This window comes from Ranitomeya imitator, chromosome 7 (assembly GCF_032444005.1).
Source record: "Ranitomeya imitator isolate aRanImi1 chromosome 7, aRanImi1.pri, whole genome shotgun sequence".
NCBI lineage: Eukaryota > Metazoa > Chordata > Amphibia > Anura > Dendrobatidae > Ranitomeya > Ranitomeya imitator.
The window spans coordinates 47,074,194-47,101,424 of NC_091288.1; the positions used below are offsets into that span (position 1 = coordinate 47,074,194).

Here is a 27,231-nt window from a genome sequence, read left to right on the forward strand (position 1 = left end):
ATTCTAAGTGGTATGTGAGGAGAAAACCAGGCACTGCTCATCACCTGCCCAATACAATCCCAACAGTGAAACATGGCAGTGGCAGCATCATGCTATGGGGGTGTTTTTCAGCTGCAGGTACAGGACGACTGGTTGTCATTGAAGGAAACATGAATGCGGCCAAGTATTGAGATATCCTGGATGAGAACCTCTTACAGAGTGCTCTGGACCTCAGACTTGGCCGAAGGTTCAGCTTCCAACAAGACAATGACCCTAAGCACACAGCTAAAATAAAGGAGTGGCTTCAGAACAACTCTGACAATTCTTGACTGGCCCAGCCAGAGCCCTGACCTAAACCCAATTGAGCATCTCTGGAGAGACCTGAAAATGGCTGTCCACCAACGTTCACCATCCAACCTGACGGAACTGGAGAGGATCTGCAAGGAAGAATGGCAGAGGGTCCCCAAATCCAGTTGTGAAAAACTTGGCACCATACCCAAGAAGACTCATGGCTGTACTAGCTCAAAAGGGGATTCTACTCAATACCGAGCAAAGAGTCTGAATACTTATGACCATGTGATTTCAGTTTTTCTTTAATAAATTTGCAAATATTTCTACATTTTTTTTTTCAGTCAAGATGGGGTGCAGAGTGTACATTAATGAGGAAAAAAAATGAACTTTTTTGAATTTACCAAATGGCTGCAATGAAACAAAGTGAAAAATTTAAAGGGTCTGAATATTTTCCGTACCCACTGTATATAATGTCCAGGTACACCGTGCGACTGAGTGCATGGATCGTGGGGGGGAAACAATATGGTCCTCTACCAAAGAAAATTGTAGGACTTGAGAACAGACCAGTTAGATGTGGTTTAATGGCATGCTTAAAACTCTGGGAATTAAAGGGTTGTTTCATGCAAGACAATGGATTAATGCAAGTCCTATGGCTTGGCTTCACATCTACATCAGAAATGGGGCCCCTGACTTCCCTATTCAGGGTGCTTTCTGACCGTCATTGAGTACAGGAGGTGGAACTTGCATCTACCAGATGTTTATCACAACCTTTGGATAAAATGTCTTGGGAGACAAACCTTTTAGGGTATGTGCACACGTAGAATGGTCCACTGCGGATTTTTCTGCAGCGGATTTGATAAATCCGCAGGGCAAAACCGCTGCGTTTTTTCCTGCGGAGTTTTCTATTGCGGATTCCGCTGCGGATTTACATCTGCAATTTCTATTGGAGCAGGTGTAAAAAACGCTGCAGATTCCGCACAAAGAATTGACATGCTGCGGAAAATAAAACGCGTTTTCGCATGGGCACAGCATTTTTTGTTTCCCATAGGTTTACATTGTACTGTAAACTCATGGGAAACTGCTGCAGATCCGCACGTTGCGGATTTGCCTGTGGAATTTTCTGTGCGAATTCTGCATCTCTTGGCAGAAAATGCAGGTCAAAATCTGGACTTTATGCGGATTTTGTGCGTTTTTACTGCGGATTTCATGCGTTTCTACCTCCTGCGTTTTCCTGTAATGGAATAGGTGCAGAAACGCTGCAGATCCACAAAAAGACTTGACATGGTCCTTTTTTTAATCCGCTGCGGATTCTGTGTGAATGTTCCGCACCATTAGCACAGCATTTTTATTTTCCCATTGATTTACATTGTACTGTAAATCACTTGCGGTTCTGCAGGGAAAAAACGCTGCGGATCCGCAGTAAATCCGCAACGTGTGCACATACCCTTAAAATTGTAAGGTCTGAAGTTGAATATTCCACAGAACTGGCACAACACAAGAAGTCTGTGAGACAGGAGTGGGAGGTTCAGATTATGGAGGATGCTAATCTAAATTAATTAGCAGAACAGGGAGCACAGGCGGGGCAGTAGACAGATGAGGGACAAGAGAGTGCGGTGAACACCATGGGTGAGGGATAAGTTTATGCTGTATTCTACAGCAGATGGGCAGTAAGTGCAATGACTGGCACAGAGTGGAGTCATCAGTGTAGCAGCTGGATAGCAAGGAGCCTGGCTTCAGGATAGATTGGAGAGGGGAGTGTTTAGTGAAGGGAAGAACAATTAGCGAGTTGCAGTAATCAAGACGGGAATGAATCAGAGACATTAGTTTATGAGTTGTAGGCGATACGAGTATGCAAGTGATTGGATGTAGATAATGAAGTAAACAGTCAAATTTAACCGCAAGACAACAGCATGCTGTCACACTGAAAAATCAGATTCAGGTAGTTTAAAAGGCTAGAAATACAAAAAGGGACTGTAGTAAGATGAGCCAAATTAATTATAGGTGCTGCCTGGTACTTTAATACAGATAGCCCATTATTGGGTTAGGTCATCAATACAATACCAGGTGCAAAGCAGCATGCATATCAATCAACTGTACCTGGTGCTAGCCAGAGGTGATCAGTTACAGAGCTGCACAACATAACTACATCAAGTGCACTGCATAGTGGTCACGGATGCGAACTGCATATCCACCCTTATTTGAATAAATAGGGGAGAATCTGCAGTACTCCGCTGCAGCCCCTGTGAAGTTGGTGGAGCTGCATTTAACAACATCCAACTGCCGCTGGCACAGATAACAGCTCATCTGCAGGGGTGGCGAGTGTTGCACCCCCACCAATCTGGTATTAAATGACCAATCCTAAGAATAGGCCATCATTAATAAAAGTATTGGATATCCCCTTTAAGAGACGTGCATAGTCGCAACGGTATGCAAAATAGACTATGACCGTGAAATTAGGAACAGAACATGAAAACGACTGGGGTGCAAACAAATCAAGAAAGTTCTCAAAAGTACCGTAATCATGTATTAATGTAACTTTACCTTAGCTTAGAATTATTCTCCATTAACATTTAAAATGCCTAATGCTTTTAGTGCATAAAACCTGTTGCTCCGATTACAACCTAATATCCTAAACTATCAGAATTTTTTTTTAATTATTATTATTATATAAAAGAAGAGTCAGATTAATTGAGATTTTCACTTCAATTACACCACCATTTCCCAGAAGAAATCAACACTGGGATAATATAAGGATGTAATCGTTGGTACGATTACAACCCAGAACCACAGTACTGCAGAGTAGCTGTGCAAACTACTGAGCCACCTAATATACACAATTAGAGTCACTCCATATTTACCAAAATGGCGCAACTTATTGAAATTTTTTGGGTTCTTTAAAGAGAACACATCAGTTTTGGAAAAAAAATACAAGGTGCAGTTAATGAAATTATACTACACTTCTCTCAAATACCATAACATGTCATCAGCAAACCAGTTGATTTTTATCAGTATTAGTGTAGGTTCAGACAACTGGTTTCTCCACATTCTTTTAAGAAAAAAAAAAAAGCGCGATTATTCTGATCAGAGTTTGATCAGTTTTTGTTCTGACGTGGAGGGAAGACAGAAAAAAAAAAAAAAGACAGTTTCTCCACCTTCTCCATTCTGCTAGTCCGTGAAAATTGTGCTGAACTTGAATGTCATCCGAGTGCGCGTCTGATTTTTTTTTTTTTTTTTTTCACGTACTCAAACTTGCATTGCCAATTTTGATCCAAGACTCCGATTAAAATCGGACACGTTCCAAATTTTTTTAAGAAGTCCAAGGAGTGGCGAGAAAGACATTTGTACAGCCCCATAGAACATAGGTACGAGTGAAATCCATGAAAGCCACAGATAGCACAGATGATAAAATCGCTAGTGTGCACACGTCTTTAGAGGAATTCAGGTTTTTGTTTCACTTTTCCACTGTGAGCTCAAAATCTGGTAAAGTTGGGATGTACCAACTGGGAGACTAAAGGCCCCTTCACATTAAGCGACGCTGCAGCGATACCGACAACGATCCTGATCGCTGCAGCGTCGCTGTTTGGTCACTGGAGAGCTGTCACACAGACCGCTCTCCAGCGACCAACGATGTCGGTAACCAGGGTAAACATCGGGTAACTAAGCGCAGGGCTGCGCTTAGTAACCCGATGTTTACCCTGGTTACCATCCTAAAAGTAAAAAAAAAAACAAACAGTACATACTTACCTACAGCCGTCTGTCCTCCAGCGCTGTGCTCTGCACTCCTCCTGTACGGTCTGTGTGAGCACAGCGGCCGGAAAGCAGAGCGGTGACGTCACCGCTCTGCTTTCCGGCTGACCGACGCTCACAGCCAGTGCAGGAGGAGTGCAGAGCACAGCGCTGGAGGACAGACGGCTGTAGGTAAGTATGTACTGTTTGTTTTTTTTACTTTTAGGATGGTAACCAGGGTAAACATCGGGTTACTAAGCGCGGCCCTGCGCTTAGTTACCCGATGTTTACCCTGGTTACCAGTGAAGACATCGCTGGATCGGTGTCACACACGCCGATCCAGCGATGTCAGCAGGAGTCCAGCGACGAAATAAAGTTCTGGACTTTATTCAGCGACCAACGATCTCCCAGCAGGGGCCTGATCGTTGGTCGCTGTCACACATAACGATTTCATTAACGATATCGTTGCTACGTCACAAAAAGCAACGATATCGTTAACAATATCGTTATGTGTGAAGGTACCTTAAAGGTACAGTCACACTCAGCAACTTTGCAACCAGAACAACAACGATCCGTGACGTTGCAGCGTCCTGGATAGCGATCTCGTTGTGTTTGACACGCAGCAGCGATCTGGATCCCGCTGTGCCATCGCTGGTCGGAGCTAGAAGTCCAGAACTTTATTTGGTCGTCAGGCCGGCGTGTATCGTCATGTTTGACATCAAAAGCAACGATGCCAGCAATGTTTTACATGGAGCTAACAACCAGCGAGAACGATAAGAGTCGCCGTTACGTCACTGGATCGCTCCTGCATCGTTCTGGAGCTGCTGTGTTTGACGTCTCTACAGCGACCTAAACAGCGACGCTGCAGCGATCGGCTCGTTGTCTATATTGCTGCAGCGTCGCTGAGTGTGACGGTACCTTTACAATTCCACACAGCATCAGAATGGTAAATGAAGCCTTGTGCTTAGATCTGTAGGATTAGAACAGATTCACTAACATGATGGCTTGTTGCACAAATGCATCCCGATAAGCAGTGAATTGGCAAGATGCAAATAATGCAACAACCTACCTCCCTTCAACCAGGAATCTGAATATTGCTAGTTATCATACATAAACTAATATGCCCTGTGTACCCAATAGAGCAGCTAAAAAGGGAAGAGGACATGGCTGTTTATAAAAGGTTTAATCAGCTATTAGGAGGACACAGCTGCTTGTAATATGAAGTAAGAGAATCAGATTAACCTATTTCACAAAATAGGTCGGGTTGCTAAATAAAAAGAGTATTGGCCTGATTTATAATTATGCAACTTTTTGCCGACTTATATAGAAATGCATTCATAAACTTGTTGTACTTCAAGCAGAAAAAAAATATATATATATATATATATAATAATAATAATAATAAACTAAGTCCCTTTTCCTATCATTCCAGTTTTGAGAAAAACTTAATTCACATTTACAAAAGGGAAATGTGGCAAACAGTACACACTACAAGGTGCAAGCACCATAATAGGTTGGGAAAAACCAACAATACAAAAGAAACATCCCAAAACAAAAAACAAAAATACTGTGGGCTCGATTCATAATTTGCAATTTTTAAAAAAAATTATATATAGATACGGTATAAAAAAATTTTTAAACGTCACATCATTTTTTCATCTTGCAGCATTTGTTAATTTTTATTTTTTTGGGCAAAATTCATCAGAATGGAGACCACAACTCATTAACTATCTGGCATTCATCTGTCGGAGAGAGACAGGAGACCCCAATATGCATCATATGGTCAGTCGTCCAATGTATATGGAGTACATAACCCATATACTTGTTAAGTGTGAGCGCAATACAGCCATGTTTGAACCAGAAAAACATTCACAATAATCATGTAGAATCTAGGCCATTTCCAGAAATCATGCCTGCTCTACAGGCATCTCACGTAATACAGAGCAGTGTTCCTTTCTCAGATCTTTCGTTACTTCAGCCCTTTAAAAGAAAAACGATAGAAATGTATCGCTGGTATTTAACGGCTTTATTGCAAGGAAACACCAAATGTTGCTAATTGTTTACATATAATGAGGAGAATAATTACATGCAGCAACTTCAATAATGAAATCTGCAAAAATCTATCAGCCATCATTATCGGAAGTTATTAGACATGACAACAAATGACAGGCAATTCCTCAGATTTATTTCCTCGTACCATTTAATGCTATTAATTTAAAGAAGGTCGTTAGCCAAGCGCTTTGCTGAATAAAGTCTCAGTGCCAATTAACTGCTGTCAGCATCGATTGTAGATTATTTATTAGCAGAAGCAATTAGCTTGCTCCAAATGCTGTGAAAACTCAATAAGAGGAAAACATTTCTGAAACTTGCCGGCTTGTCTTTAAAGGTTAAAGCTTCATTTTCAGCGGGTGCAGAAAAAATAAGAAAAAAAAAAAACTTGCTAGACTCCAAGAAGCTGTGAATGAAGTTTCTCCATCCTATTCTCAATTTCGATGTATAAATATTAGTAGCTTGCTTCACACAGTTAAATTAAATTGATTCAATGGTACCTTGGCAGTGTAAAAGTTAAAGGGAACCGGTCACCAGGAGATGGAGATCTAGACACATAATATAAAAAAAGCCGGCAACCCCCTCGGCATATCAAAAAAAAAAATATGTTGCTGGTCTTGTTCGGCGCCTCCTCTGTTCCTGCAATTGCCATCATCCAGTATGGCTTCATGTGGAAAACGCGTCCTGTGTCATCCACTCGGCGCTCCCAATAACACTCCTGCGCAGGTGCATTTTGCTCCGATTTAAGCAGGGCAAAGTAAAAGTGCTGTAAAGCGCCTGTGCCATCTACTTTCGGGTCAACAGCACTTTTGTCGTCTCCTGGCGCATACGCATTACTGTACTTTGTTCTGGCCTTAGGAGCGAGATTAAGGGACTCCGAGGATGACGTAGGACATCCACAAGAAGCAGGGCAAGAGGGTGACGAATGCGTGGAAAGAGGAGGCGAGGTGCCCATCAGACAAGACCGCGCCATATAAGGGGAACGTAAAAAGGTATTTTTGTGGGTAAGCAAAAGGGGTTGGGGGATTATATGCAGGTTGTTGGGACTACTTTAAGGACTCATTCACACGTCTGTATTTTTGATCAGTATTTTGTATTCCAAAACCAGAAGTGGAACTTGCAGAGAAAAACTATAATTGAAACATTGACACCTGTTTTGTGTTTTGGAGACACTCCTGGTTTTGGTATAACAAATACTGATCAAAAATATTAACATGTTAACGAGTCGTTAAAGAGGTGGTGACCTTGGTTTATATTGGGAAAACCTAGTGACAGGTTCCCTTTAAAAGATTGCTGCAGCTAAAATAGAAAGTATTAAGTTTACAGGGGTCAAAGAGGAAGTCTACAAGTGATCTTGGGAAGAACACAGTCTGTTAGTCATCATTGTACATTCGCCACTGAACCCCAGGAACATTACTTATTATCGCCCCTCTTTCCAATTAGAAAGGATATATGGGTTATATCAACTAAAGGTGTTTGAGTATTAGCAATTCTACATTTTCTAATCCCCAGTGCCTAGTTTGGCCATGTGTTGGTGCATTTGGATCACTGAGATAGAGAGATAAAAATCATATGACGATTATACATGTAGAAAGACATAAATCACATGAAAAAACATAGCATATCTTACATTTTTCATTAAATCAGATGTCCAAGGTTCCCATCTAGCATCTCTGCAGCAGAGATCCACAATATCTGCAGTAACATTTACCTCTGCAGATAACGTTTTGAAGAAGTTGCACAATTCACCCTTAACAGGCAAGGACACTGATGCTAAAACAATTTATGGGATCAAATCCTTAAAAGTGAATTTTAACTGCTGTAAAAAAAAATATAAATAAAGGCTTCGTGGTGCCCTAAAAAGTCCATCAAGTGCCCCAACAGACTCTTACAGAGGAGTCAAATAGAGGATCAGTTCATCACCAGTTCAGAGCTTGCTCAGGAATGGCAGCAGGCAGGTAGGTAGCGGTAAGGCTACGTTCACATTAGCGTTGCGCGCCGGTGCGTCGGCGACGCAACGCACCAAAAACGCGCGCAAAAAACGCTGCGTTTTGCGACGCGTGCGTCGTTTTTTGACAAAAATCGGACGCACGAAAAATGCAACTTGTTGCATTTTCGTGCGTCCGACGCTAGCGTCGAAAACGACGCACATGTCGAAAAACGAAAACAAAAAAACGCACGCGTCCCCTATGTTAAACATAGGGGCGCGTCGCCGCTGCGTCGCCGCTGCTTCACCGACGCAACAGCGACGCACATTAGCGTAACGCTAATGTGAACGTAGCCTAAATCTGCAGGCAGTGAGGAAAAGGCTTTTGGAGGCAGCCAGGTGTCCAGAAGAGCAACAAAGCGGCCACATCTCTCCAAGAGCAACATCAAGAACAGACTGACATTCAGCAGAAACTACAAGTATAGGAAGGCAGAGGACTATAGGTAACTTCTCTGATGAAGCCCCCTTCAGACCCTTTTGGACATCTGTAAAAATTATTGAAGATGAGTGCTACCATGAGTCCTGTGTCATGCCAATAGTAAAGCATCCTGAGACCATTCATATGTGGAGTTGCTTTTCATCCTAGGAGTGAACGCATTTACAATTTTGCCTAAGAACACAGCCATGAATAAAGAATTTGATCTAAACATCCTCCAAGAACTTCTCCCGATGATCCATGAGCAATTTGGTGATGAACGATGCTTTTTTCCAGAATGGTGGAGACCATGGCAAAAGCGATAACGCACTGGCTCGGCAAACAAAACATTAAGGCTGTGTGCCCACATTGCGTTTATACGTTTCTGCTGCAGCAGAAACGCTTAAAAAATGCATTCCTATGGGATTCTGCAGCTGCTGTGTCCATGCTGCGGATTTTCCTTCTGCGGAATCGCATAGTGGTAAAAATCCGCAGCATGTTCATTATTTCTGCGGAATCGCGGCGATTGAAAAGCATTGCATTGAAAAGCTCACTTTACGCATGTGGCTATGCCCACCATGCGTAAAGTGAGCGCTTCATGTGCGGATGGTACCCAGGGTTTGGAGGAGAGGAGACTCTCATTCAGGCCCTGGGTACAAAATTAAAGGGAACCCGTCACCCCGTTTTTTGAGATTGAGCTATAAATACTGTTAAATAGGGCCTGCGCTGTGTGTTCCTATAGTGTATGTAGTGTACCCCGATTCCCCATGTATGCTGAGAAATAACTTACCAAAGTCGCAGTTTTCGCCTGTCAATCAGGCTGGTCAGGTCGGGAGGGCGTGGTGACATCGCTGGTTCTTCCTCAGCTTTACGTTGGTGGCGTAGTGGTGAACAAGCAGCGCGCGATCTGCGCTGTCATCCCTTTCGTCGGTGGGGGCGGCCATCTTCCTGGGGCCGCGCGTGCGCAGATCGAGTGCTCTGCTGCACGGGGCTTCAGGAAAATGGCCGCGGGATGCCGCGCGTGCGCATTAGAGATCGCGGCGGCCATTTTCCCAAAGCCGAGTTTGCATCTCGGCTTTGGGAAAATGGTTGCCGCGATCTCTAATGCGCACGCGCGGCATCCCGCGGCCATTTTCCTGAAGCCCCGTGCAGCAGAGCACTCGATCTGCGCACGCGCGGCCCCAGGAAGATGGCCGCCCCCACCGACGAAAGGGATGACAGCGCAGATCGCGCGCTGCTTGTTCACCACTACGCCACCAACGTAAAGCTGAGAAAGAACCAGCGATGTCACCACGCCCTCCCGACCTGACCAGCCTGATTGACAGGCGAAAACGGCGACTTTGGTAAGTTATTTCTCAGCATACATGGGGAATCGGGGTACACTACATACACTATAGGAACACACAGCGCAGGCCCTATTTAACAGTATTTATAGCTCAATCTCAAAAAACGGGGTGACAGGTTCCCTTTAAAAAAAAAATAGGGATGTACTTCCCTTCTGATGGCCCCCGAAGTCCTCCCGCCTCTCAGCGGTGTATAGGCAGCATCAATACTAAAAAGTTGGTCACACTTGTCAATCACTATGCTTGACAAGTGTGACCAACCTGTCACTTTTCCAAGCGATGCTTCAAATCGCTTGTTAAGCGCAAGCATTCTGCAAGCTAACAATTCTTGCAAAACGCTTGAATTCCACATGCGTTTTACCCACGGCAGGGCGTTGCGGAAATGCTGTGGACATTTCTGCAGAGTTTATGTAACGTGGGCACATAGCCTAACATTTTGGGTCTATGGTAGGAAACGTCCCAAGTCTCCATCCAATTGAGAACCTCTAGTCAATCCTCAAAAACAGTTTGGATAAACAAAAGCACAGCAATTGTGATAAACTCCAAGCATTGGGTGTAAGAGTGGAGGATCATCAGTCAGGAGTTGGCCCAGAAGCAGATATCCACCTGCCAGGGCAAAAGTCTTGAAAAAGAAGAGTTAACAAATGTGGTGCATTTATCAAGAAAAGTTTAAAAAGTTATGACGACATTTTTGATAATTGTATTTCTGTAACCATAGAAACATCTGACAAGCTAAAACAAACAAGCAGCAAACTTTGTGAAAAACAAAATTAGTGTCAGTTTTAACTCTTTAGCCATCTCTGTACAGTACATTATACTTTCTCTCTTTAAGGTTTTTTTTCTTCTTTTAATCCAAAGCTATTAATGGAACCTAAACTGCTTTTAAGCTTAAAGTAATCCTGACTATTACATAACATTACGCTTTGGCTGAAGGTGCCTGCGTTCTGTACGTGGAGAACAGAACAAGCCATGGAAAGACATCTCAGTGGTGGCTTATCTCCAGGAAGAACAAAAGAAAAAAAAAAGGGTTTGGATTTAAAAATGCCCAATTCTAATGTCCCCCGACATCTGTGTCGATTTGGGCGCTCAGCTCACCGCACACATCAGAAATTCAATCATTCAGAAATGTATGAGCATGGATGTAGAATTGGAATTTTGTCATAAGACTTAGGTTTATGTCAAAAGTGTGAAAAATAAGTATGGCTTCAAGAGAGTCTCTGAAGGCACGAAATAGGAGTTATAGCCTATGTCACGGTTCGGATACCTGTATCATTCCCACCACTCACACCAATTTGTCATGAACAGAGGTTGTTAGGTTGCCCCTGGTTCTTTCTGAAGGGGATTTATCTATATCCCACTTCCCAGCTCTTGTTTGGAACTTGCAGCTCTGGCGCCCCCCTTACCCTCAGGTCAGACCGGGTATTGCACCTACGATAATTAGTCGCCGGAAAGGCTGCCTTCCTTTATACTGGCTAATGGGCACACTGCATCGAGGGTGATGTAAATACTCCCACTCAGGCGGGAACAATAATTATCCACGCCGCCAGTCGCTATAAAGACTCCCAACCGCACAGGATAAGTCCACTGCCACCAGCTCCGATTTCTTAATTATTAACGGGTCCGGAGCCAACCCAGATTAGTAGAGCACTTCAGAGGACGTGACCGTATGTTATAGAGCAAGGAGAGCCAAGCTAGTAATATACTCCAAAACAGGTAGGCAGTGTTTGCAGAGGTATAAAAAGATATTATAAAGACAGCAAATATCAGATGTACAATACAATTACAAATAAAATGGGATTAAAGTTGAAAAACACTTAAATTTCGTTATGTTATATCATCTCATGGCTGACCGTGTGCTGTGGGGGAAGGGCGAGCATATATCCAGATGCATCACCCGTGTATAGCAGCTAGACCCCAGATAAGACAGGTGAAGAATGCGGCTTCACTCACTTATTTCCTAGCCTAAAACCAAAGCCCTCCCCCTGTGGTGACCTCACTTAGAGGCTGAATCCCCCCCTTTTCTTAGAGTTATGGCACCCATTTTTATGCCTAGCTCGCGGTACGAACCTTGTATATGAAAGACACAATGATCAGGATGTGCACCACGTCGGGGCGATTCTTTAAAGTGTAAACACGGCGTAGTTACAAGACCCGCATACGGAGAAACCCGCTCCTTGCACTCATTGGGTTTAGCTTCCAGCGATTTTAGGGGGTTATAGATCTCTCGATGGACATCCGGAATATATAATCCTTATATCTCTAGCCTTGATCGGTGCCAATATATAGAACCTTCAAAGAACAATAGAAGCTCATGCGTTCTATATGAGTTTTAGCCAGTATCAGATGGGAGGGGGAATGAGTAGGGTAGGGAGACTTGTCTGCCGCAGCACAGAGCCATAAAAATTCTTGAGGAGGAAAATGAAGGGTTTAGGATTCCACTGTGTTAGCAGGCAGAAAAAAGAAAGGGGGGGGGGGGGTCGAATCTGCAGCGGGTGTCTGTCTTCCACTCTTGGATGTAGCAGAGCTTAGGGTGCGTGATAATAGACAAATACCTCATGTTCCTGACAGCCTAGATCAGGTAAAAGGAGGTGGGTCCTCTAGAAAAACAACAAAACATTTGATGCTAGATGATTAACCACAACATTTTACTATTCCTTATACCAAAAGCCATAACTAAAGGCCATGTTATGTGGACTTTCCCTTACAGAAACATGGGCATTGTTCAGTCCAGTTGCACATTCATTTGTATCATGGGGTGCAGCCAAATCAGTTGTCGTCTTTGTATATCTTCTCAGCAACTAACGCCAAAACTACCACTTTGTTATGGAGTCAATTTGCTGGCTAACTTATAACACAGTAGTCCGCTTCTGATAACCAAAATGGAAGATTTAGATATTTCTTCCACACCGTTTCCTCTGGGAAGAGGGATCCATTAACTCTATTCTCTCTCCCCAGCATTACGGTATTTGCTTCTGACAATAAGAATATGGTCATCATTAAACATTAAAAGGTATTACAATAGCAGATAGAACTGATAACATTGAACTACATGCAGATATGATCATTTTTATGGACCAGGTTAAGGACACCCTGCCTCAAGCCATATGCACCATAGATAAATTAAGTGAGTATTCCGGTCTCTCTATAAATTGGGATAAATCATCGCTTATGTCTGTCTTATGCCCCGGCTGATAATCCAGAAACACCATCATCTTTACCCGGGGTGACCAACTTTAAATATCTAGGTGCTGATATTCGGGAGATAGTAGAATTGACCTTTTATCTAATACGTTTGGCATAACCTAATAAGGGGAACGCAAGTTTATTGTGAGGGAAACTATCACTGTCAGGCTGAATAAACTTAATCAAAATGATATTACTATCCAACTTTAGTTCTATATTGAAGCACAGGGCGGTATGAGTCTCCAATTCCTTTTTAACATCTCAATTTCACCGATATCCACATTTATTTGGGTTAGCACCAGGCCAAAACAAACTATCCACTCTTCAGAGTGGAAGGGCGGCATTGCCAGACTTTTTTTCTGTACTATCTAAAGGGTCAACTTAAGGCACTTCGTAGCGGGATGCCTGTTAATAAATGCAGAGAATCATCTGGCACGAGCAGCTTGTATTTTTGGAATTAAATAAATCTACTGCCCCCAAATAGTTACCCTTTCTTAACCCCTTAGTGACCGAGCCAAATTTTTGAAATCTGACCAGTGTCACTTTATGTGGTAATAACTCTGCAACGCTTCAACAAATCCCAGTGATTTTGAGATTGTTTTTTCGTGACACATTATACTTTATGATAATGGTAAATTTTGTTCAACATTTTTTGTGTTTATTTATAAAAAATATCAAAAATTTGAGAAAAATGTTAAAAAATTAGCAATTTTCTAAATTTGAATGATTATCCCTTTAATCCAGATGGTCATACCACAGCAAACCATTAATAAATAACATTTCCCACATGTCAGCTTTACATCAGGACCATTTGTAAAATATTATTTTATTTTGTTAGCAGTTTAGGAGGTTTAAAAATGTAGCAGCAATTTTTCATTTTTTCAAAGAAATTTATTTTTTTTAGGGACTTATCCATGTTTGAAGTGACTTTAGGGGTCCCATATATTGGGAAACCCACAAACGTGATACCATTTTAAAAACAGCACCCCCTGACATATCAAAAACTGCGGTCAGGTAGTTTATTAACCCTTCAGGTGCTTTACAGGAATTAATGCAAAGTGGTATGACAGAAATGAAAATGTGTATTTTTACCACCTAAATGTCTCTAACTTCTAAACAGATTACTACAGCTGTCAGACTCTAAGGCCACTATTTGGCCATGAATTGCCATGGCAAACATCAGGACAACAAAATCATGATATGAGGGTACCAATTGGGACAAAGAAGAAGCCCCCATGCTCTGTTAACCATTTATAATGATGTAGTCACTATTGACAGCAGCATCTAAGGGGTTAAACAGATTTAGATGGTGCAAATATTGATCGTGGCTGATACAGCAAGTTGTTAGCTATAGTGTAAAACTGACAGATGCTGGATTGTCACCTGTATGGGGATGATATTCTCTTATATCTCAGGTCAATTAAAAGACGTATTGGCGGTCATTAAGGGGTTAAACTAGCATGTTCAGTGTGAAGACAGGCCAACAATAAAGTGGGTTTTACTCATGTTATAGCTGAAATGCCAACATGGAGGAATCCATATTTCTTGGCACTGATGGAATGGAACATCCATCTGCCCTTTCCTGGATCGCTTGCAATGTTTGCTCATTGAAAGATATTTACGAAGGAAATATACTAATGTCTTTTGAGCAGATGCAACTTAAGGTACCGTCACACATAGCGACGCTGCAGCGATACCGACAACGATCCGGATCGCTGCAGCGTCGCTGTTTGGTCGCTGGAGAGCTGTCACACAGACAGCTCTCCAGCGACCAACGATCCCGAGGTCCCCGGTAACCAGGGTAAACATCGGGTAACTAAGCGCAGGGCCGCGCTTAGTAACCCGATGTTTACCCTGGTTACCATCCTAAAAAGTAAAAAAACAAACGCTACATACTTACCTTCCGCTGTCTGTCCTCGGCGCTCTGCTTCTCTGGTCTGGCTGTGAGCGCCGGGCAGCCAGAAAGCAGAGCGGTGACGTCACCACTCTGCTTTCCGGCTGACCGACGCTCACAGCCAGACCAGAGAAGCAGAGCGCCGAGGACAGACAGCGGAAGGTAAGTATGTAGCGTTTGTTTTTTTACTTTTTAGGATGGTAACCAGGGTAAACATCGGGTTACTAAGCGCGGCCCTGCGCTTAGTTACCCGATGTTTACCCTGGTTACCAGCAAAGACATTGCTGAATCGGTGTCACACACGCCGATTCAGCGATGTCTACGGGGAGTCCAGCGACGAAATAAAGTTCTGGACTTTCTTCCCCGACCAGCGACAACACAGCAGGGGCCTGATCGCTGCTGCCTGTCACACTGGACGATATCGCTAGTGAGGACGCTGCAACGTCACGGATCGCTAGCGATATCGTCTAGTGTGACAGTACCTTTAAAATTCTAGACTCCAAGATCCAGGTTCTTCAGCCTTTTCCAGCTCAGGGCGCCACTTGAATCCTATTAGCCCAATCTGAAAACAAACAGATCTTTATCAACATTTCCCTTATTAGGTATTCTTAAATCTCAGCGTCCACAAGGTCTTATATCCAATTTCTATACACATATGCAATCAGCAGGCTTGGATCTAAATCCTCTGATTGTAAGGCATAGATTGAGACTAACGATTCCTAATATTCAAGAGGAGAAAAGGGAGGGGATTCTGGAGTCTCCTACTCTCATTTCGCCAATAACAAAATGATTCAACTTCTATATTATCCATCAGTCATATGTTACCCCTCAAGTTATTCCGAATGGGGCTGTCTCCCACTTCGGAATGTCTGCGGTGTCATACCCCGAATGCAGACTTTGTACATATTATTTTGGATGGTCCAAATTGTTTCATCCTTTTGGAGTGAGGAGACTATTCTTACCCTCTCTAATATATATTCCAGTTCTGCGTGATCCACTAATTTGCCTGTTTGGGGTACTAGATGAAGATATCTGGGATCACTATTAAGATCTTCTTGTGGGGAAACATTATTTCTAGCCAGGAAGCTACTGGCAATATGCTCACAACCTACGTTACAATCATGGATTACACTAGTTAATTCAATAATCACATATGAAAAAATGGTTTATCAAAATAGAGGAGGTCTTAAAAGGGAACCTGTCACCCCCAAAATGGAAGATGAGCTAAGCCCACCGGCATCAGGGGCTTATCTACAGCATTCTGTAATGCTGTAGATAAGCCCCCGATGTATCCTGAAAGATGAGAAAAAGAGGTTAGATTATACTCACCTGGGTGGGCAGTCCGATCCGATGGGCGTCGCGGTCCGTGGCCTCCCATCTTCTTACGATGACGTCCTCCTCTTGTCTTCATGCTGCGGCTCCGGTGCAGGTGTACTTTGTCTGCCCTGTTGAGCGCAGAGCAAAGTACTGCAGTGCGCAGGCGCCGGGCCTCTCTGACCTTTCTCGGCACCTGCGCACTGCAGTACTTTGCTCTTCTCTCAAGAGGGCAGACAAAGTATGCCTGCTCCGGAGCTGTGGCGTGAAGACAAGAAGAGGACATGATCGTAAGAAGATGGGAGGCCCCGGACCGTGACGCCCATCGGACCAGATCACAGTGGGATCGCCCCTGGGTGAGTATAATATAACCTCATTTTCTCATCTTTCAGGATACATCGGTGGCTTATCTACAGCATTACAGAATGTAGATAAGCCCCTGATGCCGATGGGCTTAGCTCATCTCCCATTTTGGGGGTGACAGGTTCCCTTTAAAATTTTCTAGGATTGGTGACTTTATAAGTCACTGAAACTGAATAGGTTCCTTAACCCCTTCCCGACCTTTGACGCATACGCTGCGTCATGAAAGTCGGTGCCATTCCGACCTATGACGCAGCATATGCGTCATGGAAAGATCGCGTCCCTGCAGGCCGGGTGAAAGGGTTAACTCCCATTTCACCCGATCTGCAGGGACAGGGGGAGTGGTAGTTTAGCCCAGGGGGGGTGGCTTCACCCCCTCGTGGCTACGATCGCTCTGATTGGCTGTTGAAAGTGAAACTGCCAATCAGAGCGATTTGTAATATTTCACCTAAAAAACTGGTGAAATATTACAATCCAGCCATGGCCGATGCTGCAATATCATCGGCCATGGCTGGAAACACTTATGTGCACCCACCCCACCCCTCCGATCGCCCCCCCCCAGCCCCCTGATCTGTGGTCCGCTCCCCTCCGTCCTGTGCTCCGCTCCCCCGTCCTCCTGTCCGCTTCCCCCGTGCACCAATCACACCCCCCGCACTCCAAACAAACCCCCCCGCACTCAGCGACCCCCCTGTGCTCCGATCCACCCCCCCCCCCGCACAGCGATCCCTCACCCCGTGCTCCAATCCTCCCCCGTGCTCCAATCCTCCCTCCCGAGTTCCGATCCACCCCCCCCCCCCCCCCCATGCTCCGATCCACCCCCGTGCCCTGATCTCCCCCCCCCCCCTTATACTTACCTGGCCGCCCGAGGTCCGTCCGTCTTCTTTCATGGGCGCCGCCATCTTCCAAAATGGCGGGCGCATGTGCAGTGCGCCCGCCGAATCTGCCGGCCGGCAGATTCGTTCCAGAGTGAATTTTGATCACTGAGATATAACCTATCTCAGTGATCAAAATAAAAAAAATAGTAAATGACCCCCCCCTTTGTCACCCCCATAGATAGGGCCAATAAAAAAATAAAGAAATTTTTTTTTTTCACTAAGGTTGGGGTAAGGGGTAGGGGTAGGGTTAGGGGTAGGGTTAGGGGTAGGGTTAGGGGTAGGGTTAGGGGTAGGGGTAGGGGTAGGGGTAGGGTTTCGGTATGTGCACACATATTCTGGTCCTATGCGGATTTTTCCGCAGCGGATTTGAAAAATCCACAGTGCTAAACCGCTGCCGATTTATCGTGGATTTACCGCGGTTTTTCTGCGCATTTCACTGCGGTTTTACAACTGCGATTTTCTATTGGAGCAGTTGTAAAACCGCTGCGGAATCCGCAGAAAGAAGTGACATGCTGCGGAATGTAAACCGCTGCGTTTCCGTGCAGTTTTTCCGCAGCATGTGTACAGCGATTTTTGGTTCCCATAGGTTCACATTGAACTGTAAACTCATGGGAAACTGCTGCGGATCCGCAGCATTTTCTGCAGCGTGTGCACATACCTTTAGAATTAGGCTATGTGCACACGGTGCGGATTTGGCTGAGGATCCGCAGCAGTGTTCCATCAGGTTTACAGTACCATGTAAACATATGGAAAACCAAATCCGCTGTGCCCATGGTGCGGAAAATACCGCGCGGGAACGCTGCGTTGTATTTTCCGCAGCATGCCAATTCTTTGTGCGGATTCCGCGGCGTTTTACACCTGTTCCTCAATAGGAATCCGCAGGTGAAATCCGCACAAAAAACACTGGAAATCCGCAGGTAAAACGTAGTGCCTTTTACCCGCGGATTTTTCAAAAATGGTGCTGAAAAATCTCATACGAATCCGCAACGTTGGCACATAGCCTTAGGGTTGGGTTGGAATTAGGGTTGTGGTTAGGGTTAGGGGTGTGTTGGGGTTAGGGTTGTGGTTAGGGGTGTGTTGGGGTTAGGGTTGTGATTAGGGTTATGGCTACAGTTGGGATTAGGGTTAGGGGTGTGTTGGGGTTAGTGTTGGAGGTAGAATTGAGGGGTTTCCACTGTTTAGGCACTTCAGGGGGTCTCCAAACGCAACATGGCGCCACCATTGATTCCAGCCAATCTTGTATTCAAAAATTCAAATGGTGCTCCCTCACTTCCGAACCCCGACGTGTGCCCAAACAGTGGTTTACCCCCACATATGGGGTACCAGCGTACTCAGGACAAACTGCGCAACAATTACTGGGGTCCAATTTCTCCTGTTACCCTTGAGAAAATAAAAAATTGCTTGCTAAAACATCATTTTTGAGTAAAGAAAAATGATTTTTTATTTTCACGGCTCTGCGTTGTAAACGTCTGTGAAGCACTTGGGGGTTCAAAGTGCTCACCACATATCTAGATAAGTTCCTTGGGGGGTCTAGTTTCCAAAATGGGGTCACTTGTGGGGGGTTTCTACTGTTAAGGCACACCAGGGGCTCTGCAAACGCAACGTGACGCCCGCAGACCATTCCATCAAAGTCTGCATTTCAAAAGTCACTACTTCCCTTCTGAGCCCCCACGTGTGCCCAAACAGTGGTTTACCCCCACACATGGGGTATCAGCGTACTCAGGAGAAACTGGACAACAACTTTTGTGGTCCAATTTCTCCTGTAACCCTTGGGAAAATAAAAAATTCTGGGCTAAAAAATTATTTTTGAGGAAAGAAAACGTATTTATTATTTTCACGGCTCTGCGTTATAAACTTCTGTAAAGCACTTGGGGGTTGAAAGTGCTCACCACACATCTAGATAAGTTCCTTTGGGGGTCTAGTTTCCAAAATGGGGTCGCTTGTGGGGGGTTTCTACTGTTTAGGCACACCACGGGCTCTGCAAACGCAACGTGACGCCCACAGAGCATTCCATCAAAGTCTGCATTTCAAAACGTCACTACTTCACTTCCGAGCCCCAGCATGTGCCTAAACAGTGGTTTACCCCCACATATGGGGTATCAGCGTACTCAGGAGAAATTTGACCCCAAAAGTTGTTGTCCAGTTTCTCCTGTTACCCTTGGGAAAATAAAAAATTGCGGGCTAAAATTCATTTTTGAGAAAATAATTTTTTTATTTTATTTTCATGGCTCTGCGTTATAAACTTCTGTGAAGCACTTGAGGGTTCAAAGTGCTCACTACACATCTAGATTAGTTCCTTTGGGGGTCTAGTTTCCGAAATGGGGTAATTTGTGGGGGATCTCCAATGTTTAGGCACACAGGGGCTCTCCAAACGCGACATGGTGTCCGCTAATGATTGGAGATAATTTTCCATTTAAAAAGCCAAATGGCGTGCCTTCCCTTCTGAGCCCTGCCGTGCGCCCAAACAGTGGTTTACCCCCACATATGGGGTATCTGCATACTCAGGACAAACTGGACAACAACATTTGTGGTCCAATTTCTCCTATTACCATTGGCAAAATAGGAAATTCCAGGCTAAAAAATCATTTTTGAGAAAAGAAAAATTATTTTTTATTTTCATGGCTCTGCATTATAAACTTCTGTGAAGCACCTGGGGGTTTAAAGTGCTCAGTATGCATCTAGGTAAGTTCCTTGGGGGGTCTAGTTTCCAAAATGGGGTCACTTGTGGGGGAGCTCCATTGCATAGGCACACAGGGGCTCTCCAAATGCGACCTGGTGTCCGCTAACAATTGGAGCTAATTTTCCATTCAAAAAGTTAAAAGGCGCGCCTTCCCTTCCGAGCCCTGCCGTGTGCCCAAACAGTGGTTTACCCCCACATATGAGGTATCGGCGTACTCGGGAGAAATTGCTCAACAAATTTTAAGATCCATTTTATCCTGTTGCCCATGTGAAAATGAAAAAATTGAGGCGAAAATAAATTTTTTGTGAAAAAAAAAGTACTTTTTCATTTTTACGGATCAATTTGTGAAGAATCTGGGGGTTTAAAGGGCTCACTATGCATCTAGATAAGTTCCTTGGGGCGTCTAGTTTCCAAAATGGGGTCACTTGTGGGGGAGCTCCAATTTTTAGGCACACGGGGGCTCTCCAAATGTGACATGGTGTCCGCTAAAGAGTGCAGCCAATTTTTCATTCAAAAAGTCAAATGGCGCTCCTTCCCTTCCAAGCCCTGCCGTGCGCCCAAACAGTGGTTTACCCCCACATATGAGGTATCAGCGTACTCAGGACAAATTGGACAACAACTTACGTGGTTCAGTTTCTCCTTTTACCATTGGGAAAATAAAAAAATTGTTGCTGAAAAATCATTTTTGTGACTAAAAAGTTAAATGTTCATTTTTTCCTTCCATGTTGCTTCTGCTGCTGTGAAGCACCTGAAGGGTTAATAAACTTCTTGAATGTGGTTTTGTGCACCTTGAGGGGTGCAGTTTTTAGAATGGTGTCACTTTTGGGTATTTTCAGCCATATAGACCCCTCAAACTGACTTCAAATGTGAGGTGGTCCCTAAAAAAAATGGTTTTGTAAATTTCGTTGTAAAAATGAGAAATCGCTGGTCAAATTTTAACCCTTATAACTTCCTAGCAAAAAAAAATTTTGTTTCCAAAATTGTGCTGATGTAAAGTAGACGTGTGGGAAATGTTATTTATTAACTATTTCGTGTCACATAACTCTCTGGTTTAACAGAATAAAAATTCAAAATGTGAAAATTGCGAAATTTTCAAAATTTTCGCCAAATTTCCGTTTTTATCACAAATAAACACAGAATCTATTGACCTATATTTACCACTAACATGAAGCCCAATATGTCACGAAAAAACAATCTCAGAACCGCTAGGATCCATTGAAGCGTTCCTGAGTTATTACCTCATGAAGGGACACTGGTCAGAATTGCAAAAAACGGCAAGGTCTTTAAGGTCAAAATAGGCTGGGTCATGAAGGGGTTAAAATAGTAATAATAATAATAATAATAATAATAATAATAATAATAATAATGTTTGTAGATTTCCTTTAAAAAAAAATGAAAATGAAAAATTATGGCTACATTTTTAAACTTTAACAATTTTACAAATGGCTCTGAAGTAAAGCAAACAAAGTAAATGTTATCTGTTTATTTGTTTACGTGATACAACTATCTGGATTATAGGTATACATATTCAAAGTTTGAAAGTTGCTAATTTTTTTTTAATTTGCCAAATGTCTGATATTTTTTAAATAAATGTAAAAGTTATTGACCTAAATTTACCCTTACCATAAAGTACAACATGACACGGAAAAGAAAAAAAAAAAAAAATCACTGGGATGTGTTGAAACCCTTCAGTTATTGCCACAAAAAATGACATCAGATTTGAAAAATTTGGCTTAGTCATTATGGGGATAAAGATGGCGATGTTGGATATACACTGGCATTTACGATACGTTGTCCACATTATGCTAGGTTTACAGCCTAGGTAAAAAAAAAATATAAAAAAAAAAAAATATAGGCAAGTGATTCATGAATGTTTTGTCACGTAGTCACATGTGTGTATTTGAACGTGTAATTGGTCATTTAAAAGAAAAAAAATGGTTTTCATCTGTAAAAGCCATGTGGCCGATAACATTTCAAAGCAATGATAATTCAGGGTAAATGTACATGGATTTCCTGCACATTTTATCTTATACCACACTACAGTGTGCCAAACTCAGAATTGTAATGCTAGTCATAAACTGCACAGTAAAACCAAGTCATTAATTCTGTGAGATTTTACATTTAAGCTTCAGATCAAGGTGTTCTCCACTGGCACATATAGCAGAATGAGGTCCTGGATATGCTTTGGACAAGAAAGTCAATTCCAGACCGAAGAACGGCCACAGCTGCTGCCGGAAATTCCTCCACATTGTCTTTGTCGTTCCCTCACATAGATATAGCAACGAAAAGAAAACATGGAGAAATAGAAGTAAAGTCACAGAAAGACCCCTACAAATGTTATATGGGAGCAGAGAGTTGTAGATGCTGCCCATGAGCGATTCCTGCCGCTCGTGCACATTTTATGGTCTATGAAGAGGCACTTCAACATCATCCCATCATCTTCAGACTGTGCAGGGCAGCCCCCATAAAATTACAATATGGGCACATTTGATATCACAATGACCATGTATAAAGTGATTTTCCCAGTGAATATATTATGACCTATCTACAGTATAACATTACTGGGGATCTGACTGATCCTGTGGACAAGCAAAGAATAAATACAGGAACAAAAGGCAACAACACCAGCACAGTGGTGATGAAAGTAACCCAACTAAACCTCTATGAACACAAATCCCACCATTATGGTCAATTTCTTTTTTTAGGGAAACTGTCCGCAGGATTGTGCTGAGTAACCTACAGACAGTGTCAGGTTGGCACCGTTATACAGATTAAAATCATACCATGGTTGATGATATCTGTCTTGTGGTTGTTTAACTGAAAACTACAAATAAAGATTGAGATTCTTGTGCTCTGTGGCAGCCTGTGGGGGTCTTCATGTGGTGCTCTACTCACATATGCATTTGTATGGCTTATGACAGGTCGCTCGTCCTTCAGTGACTTGCCTCCTAGTTTACACACTGTATATCTTATGGTTTTGGGAAAAAAAATTACATTCATCATGCTACAGCGCTGGCTCCTGCATGATTGGATCTATAATAACCATTTTATTTTGTCAAACTTCCCTAATAAAAAATAATAAATAATAATAATAATAATAATAATAATGTCTTCCTCAAAATGGCGCCAGTGCAGTAGCATAATTTGGAACCATTTTGCTAGAGGAAAAAATATAAAAATTGTCTCCACCAAGATAGTGCCGGCAACGCCTGCAAAGTACCATTTATTGGATCACCGATAAATACATGGCTAAATAAAATAAAAATATGGATCTTATAGATCTGATCATGCTACAGTGCAGGCGAAGCCTACATGATTAATGTACCATAATTTTTTTCTCAAAACAATAAGATATATATGTTTGCATCATGTGCATATAAAGGTGTGACCTGCCTTTCTTATGAGCTGGGAATTATTGATGTGGTCTCCACTAATCGGGCTCAGTCCTTCTCAGCCCTTATCTACATGCATGTCACTTGACAAACAGTAAGGTTCTTCATTTTAGAGCTAGGACTGTCCCAATTATGGTGCAGTGACAAGGTGGGATGGCCTTTACTTTTTTTTTTTCTGCTATCAAAAGACATGTTAACTAAGTACCATATATTATTTTCATGGCCTAGGATATTTACTTACTGCATGGTATTTAATCATTATGTTTTTGTTTGTTTTTTTCTGTTTGGTGGCTAGTGTAAGCGTGCCCTTATATGCGGCATGCACACCAATTTCCATCTCAGTTCACACCTTCGGGGTTTTTTGTTTTTAAGATATACAGTATATAAAACAGGGGGCAGGTCAATGAGGAATCAGTGAGCTGTCATAAGCCTATACATATGTAAGCAGAGCACCACATAAGAGACCCACACAGCCTGCCCCGGGACACAAGAATCTCACCAACTGAAAACTACAAATAAAGATTAAAACAACCACAAGACGGATTCCATCAAACAAGGTATCATTTTAATCAGTACCACGGTGCCAACCTGATACTGTCTGTAGGTTACTCAGCACAATCCAGCTGACCGGTTCCCTTCAAGAATCAATCCAACCACTGGGACCCAAACTTTATGACAGCTCCATCCATTCCCTCTGTGGTTACCTAAGCACTGCGCTGTTTTTTCCAGCAGCCTATAGAGAATGAATGGAGCGGTTGTCGAGCGTCCACCCAGATGCTCCATTTTGTCCTAGGGATAAAAGTGCCCCATATAAAATAAAAATACCCCCACTGATCAGCAGAATGGGGTCTCAGTGGTCAGACCCCAAATCAGGAACTTTAATCACCTATTAGGGGTTGTACAGAGGATACAAGTTATGCACAAAGTCTGCAATACAACAAACCCAATAAACTGCACAGAGCCATAATGAATTCCAGATTCGAAACTTGAATTTACACATTTACATGCATTAGCTAAGTGGGAGACTGGGTGTAAAGGTACTGTCACACTAGACGATATCGCTAGCGATCCGTGACGTTGCAGCGTCCTCACTAGCGATATCGTCCAGTGTGACAGGCAGCAGCGATCAGGCCCCTGCTGTGTTGTCGCTGGTCGGGGAAGAAAGTCCAGAACTTTATTTCGTCGCTGGACTCCCCGTAGACATCGCTGAATCGGCGTGTGTGACACCGATTCAGCGATGTCTGGCTGTGAGCGTCGGTCAGCCGGAAAGCAGAGTGGTGACGTCACCGCTCTGCTTTCTGGCTGCCCGGCGCTCACAGCCAGACCAGAGAAGCAGAGCGCCGAGGACAGACAGCGGAAGGTAAGTATGTAGCGTTTGTTTTTTTACTTTTTAGGATGGTAACCAGGGTAAACATCGGGTTACTAAGCGCGGCCCTGCGCTTAGTTACCCGATGTTTACCCTGGTTACCGGGGACCTCGGGATCGTTGGTCGCTGGAGAGCTGTCTGTGTGACAGCTCTCCAGCGACCAAACAGCGACGCTGCAGCGATCCGGATCGTTGTCGGTATCGCTGCAGCGTCGCTATGTGTGACGGTACCTTAAGCTTCATCCCCTTTGCGTTACATGACAAATGAGTACCACTATGGAGCAGGCTTAGGAACGGAGCTCGCTGCGCAGACGGCAGATGCAGGTTGGGGCACAGCACTACTAGTACCTTATCAAAAGTCAATGTCAGTGATGGCAGTATTGAGGAGCAGTAATCTAGTGCCGATGCTCAAAATTCACACCCACCACAAGACACAATCACAGTTTGCTAAAGGTTTATCATGGCCGACAAACCCCATCTCTGCCATGTTGGTTCTCCTGTGACGTCCTGCCATAGGCTATACAGGAGATCATGATAACATTTTGTTTTAAAGAAAGGTAATTAAATTAAAAAAAAAAAAAGTTATGGATCTTTGAAAAAAAGTGAGGAAAAAGTGAAAAATGCAAGCAGCATCTGTAAGGGGTTATATTTTTAAATTAAAAAAAATAAGAAAAATGACACGCAATTTCTGATCAACAAATAAGGAAAATCAGTAAAAAAATAATAATAATAATTTAAACAATTAATCTAGGAAATCTGTTAGACCCTGTGGAATTTATATTGGAAGTTTTCTACCTGCTTTTTCCCTGAAAATGCCATCTTTATGTTTTTTGTACATTTTCTACAAATTGTTTTGTAAAAAAAAAAAAATGATGCTACAAAAGTATGGAAACTACTTCAAATAATTACGCCCGTATGACCATATGATACTACATACCGTAATATTTGATAGGTAACAAGCTATCAGGTGACAACACTTCTGGATTTTACAGTATCAGTAAAATACAAAGTTTTTTGCAATTTAAAGTCTACTACTCACTATTTTTTTCTTCTGTGCTTTTAAGTCTTCGAGTGCATCATCTAAAAAGAAAGTATAAAAAAAGTTTAGTTCATCTGCTGTCGTGCTGTGATATTTATGCTGTAAACTCAAGTTATTTGAAAATTTAAATTTTCCCTCAAATTAATTGGTTTAACAATTCTTGTTGTAAATTGCAAGGCAGCCAACCTGGAGACTGGACTCATGGAAGTCATCAGATTTCTGTGCTCCGCTATGCACAACTATGGACGCAGAAGATTTTAGGAGGAGAAAAAGCCAACTTATCCCCCTCTCTAGACCTCTATTTATATCAAATATTATTTAGACGGGACCTCAAAATGACTAAAAAATGTGATCTGACTGACCAAGGAATGATTGAGAGCAGTGACCGATATGTGGTTATTGCATCTCAGACTCTGGTAAAGTTATGGGATTTGCAAGCACAACAGTCCTGACAATGATGCAAATAAAAAGGCACTCCTGAAAGGTGTCACAGTGACAAACCACGCCAAAACCTGAAACAATTAAAAAGGCGGCCTGGTCTAACATCTTGATTTTGTAGCTGGCACTAACAAAATCATTCAGGCTGGTGATGGTGGTCTAATATTGTACATAATGTGATCATTTACAGCAAATATGTCAGCAGGTTTTGCCATGTAATCCGAGAGCAGCAAGAAGTAGGGGCAGGTAGCCAGATACCAGCAATGTCACTTACTAGACTGTGTGCAGTGTTTTATCAACAGGAGATTATCACTGCAGGACTAGATGTCGAATGTAAGGTAGTCAGGACAGTGTTTACCCCGCCTCCACCACTGATTGGCAGCTTGATGACAATGTACACAGGGAGCTACCTATCAGGAGTGGGCAGGGTTATACACAACTCCGTATTCTAAGCACTGGTACATCTACAGCAGAGAAACTAGAGATTCTATCAAAAGGGCAGCAAGCGGCCCAGTAAGTGATACATCGCTGGAATCAGTGTCTCGGCCCCTATATCATGATTCTCTCAGATTCTATAATAAAGCAAAACAAAACATGCTGACGAATTCCCTTTCATATCTAACTGAACCTTGCTTAAATGTCACAGACTCACAGCATAGTTGCTTAAAGCTGACATTTCTTCACGGCCACCTGAACTCTATAGCCAGTGGCATAATGGAGCAATCGAAATCTCAAGCTACACAGGTGTCAAAAGCAAGTTCAATCTGTTCTAGTGAAAAGTCAACAGATCTGAGAACAAACACTTATTCGGATGTAGTATAGGGTCAATTTTAGTCATCCAACATATACAAGAAATGAGAAAGGAACTTACTATTTCTTTCTGTACGCTTGGAGAACCATA

The 27,231-nt window shown here is 43.0% G+C and overlaps 1 protein-coding gene across 1 annotated transcript in view; it reads right to left on the reverse strand.

Annotated features, from left to right (window-relative positions):
* LNPK (lunapark, ER junction formation factor) overlaps positions 1–27,231 on the reverse strand; it is an 88,588-nt gene that overhangs the window by 22,964 nt on the left and 38,393 nt on the right. Inside the window, exons 5-6 of the mRNA XM_069733188.1 lie at positions 27,202–27,231; positions 25,893–25,933 (exon numbers count right to left, since the gene is read on the reverse strand). The exon at positions 27,202–27,231 is cut by the window's right edge and continues 29 nt beyond it. Of these exons, the coding sequence (XP_069589289.1) occupies positions 25,893–25,933; positions 27,202–27,231 (71 nt within the window). The remainder of the gene's footprint in view (positions 1–25,892; positions 25,934–27,201) is intronic.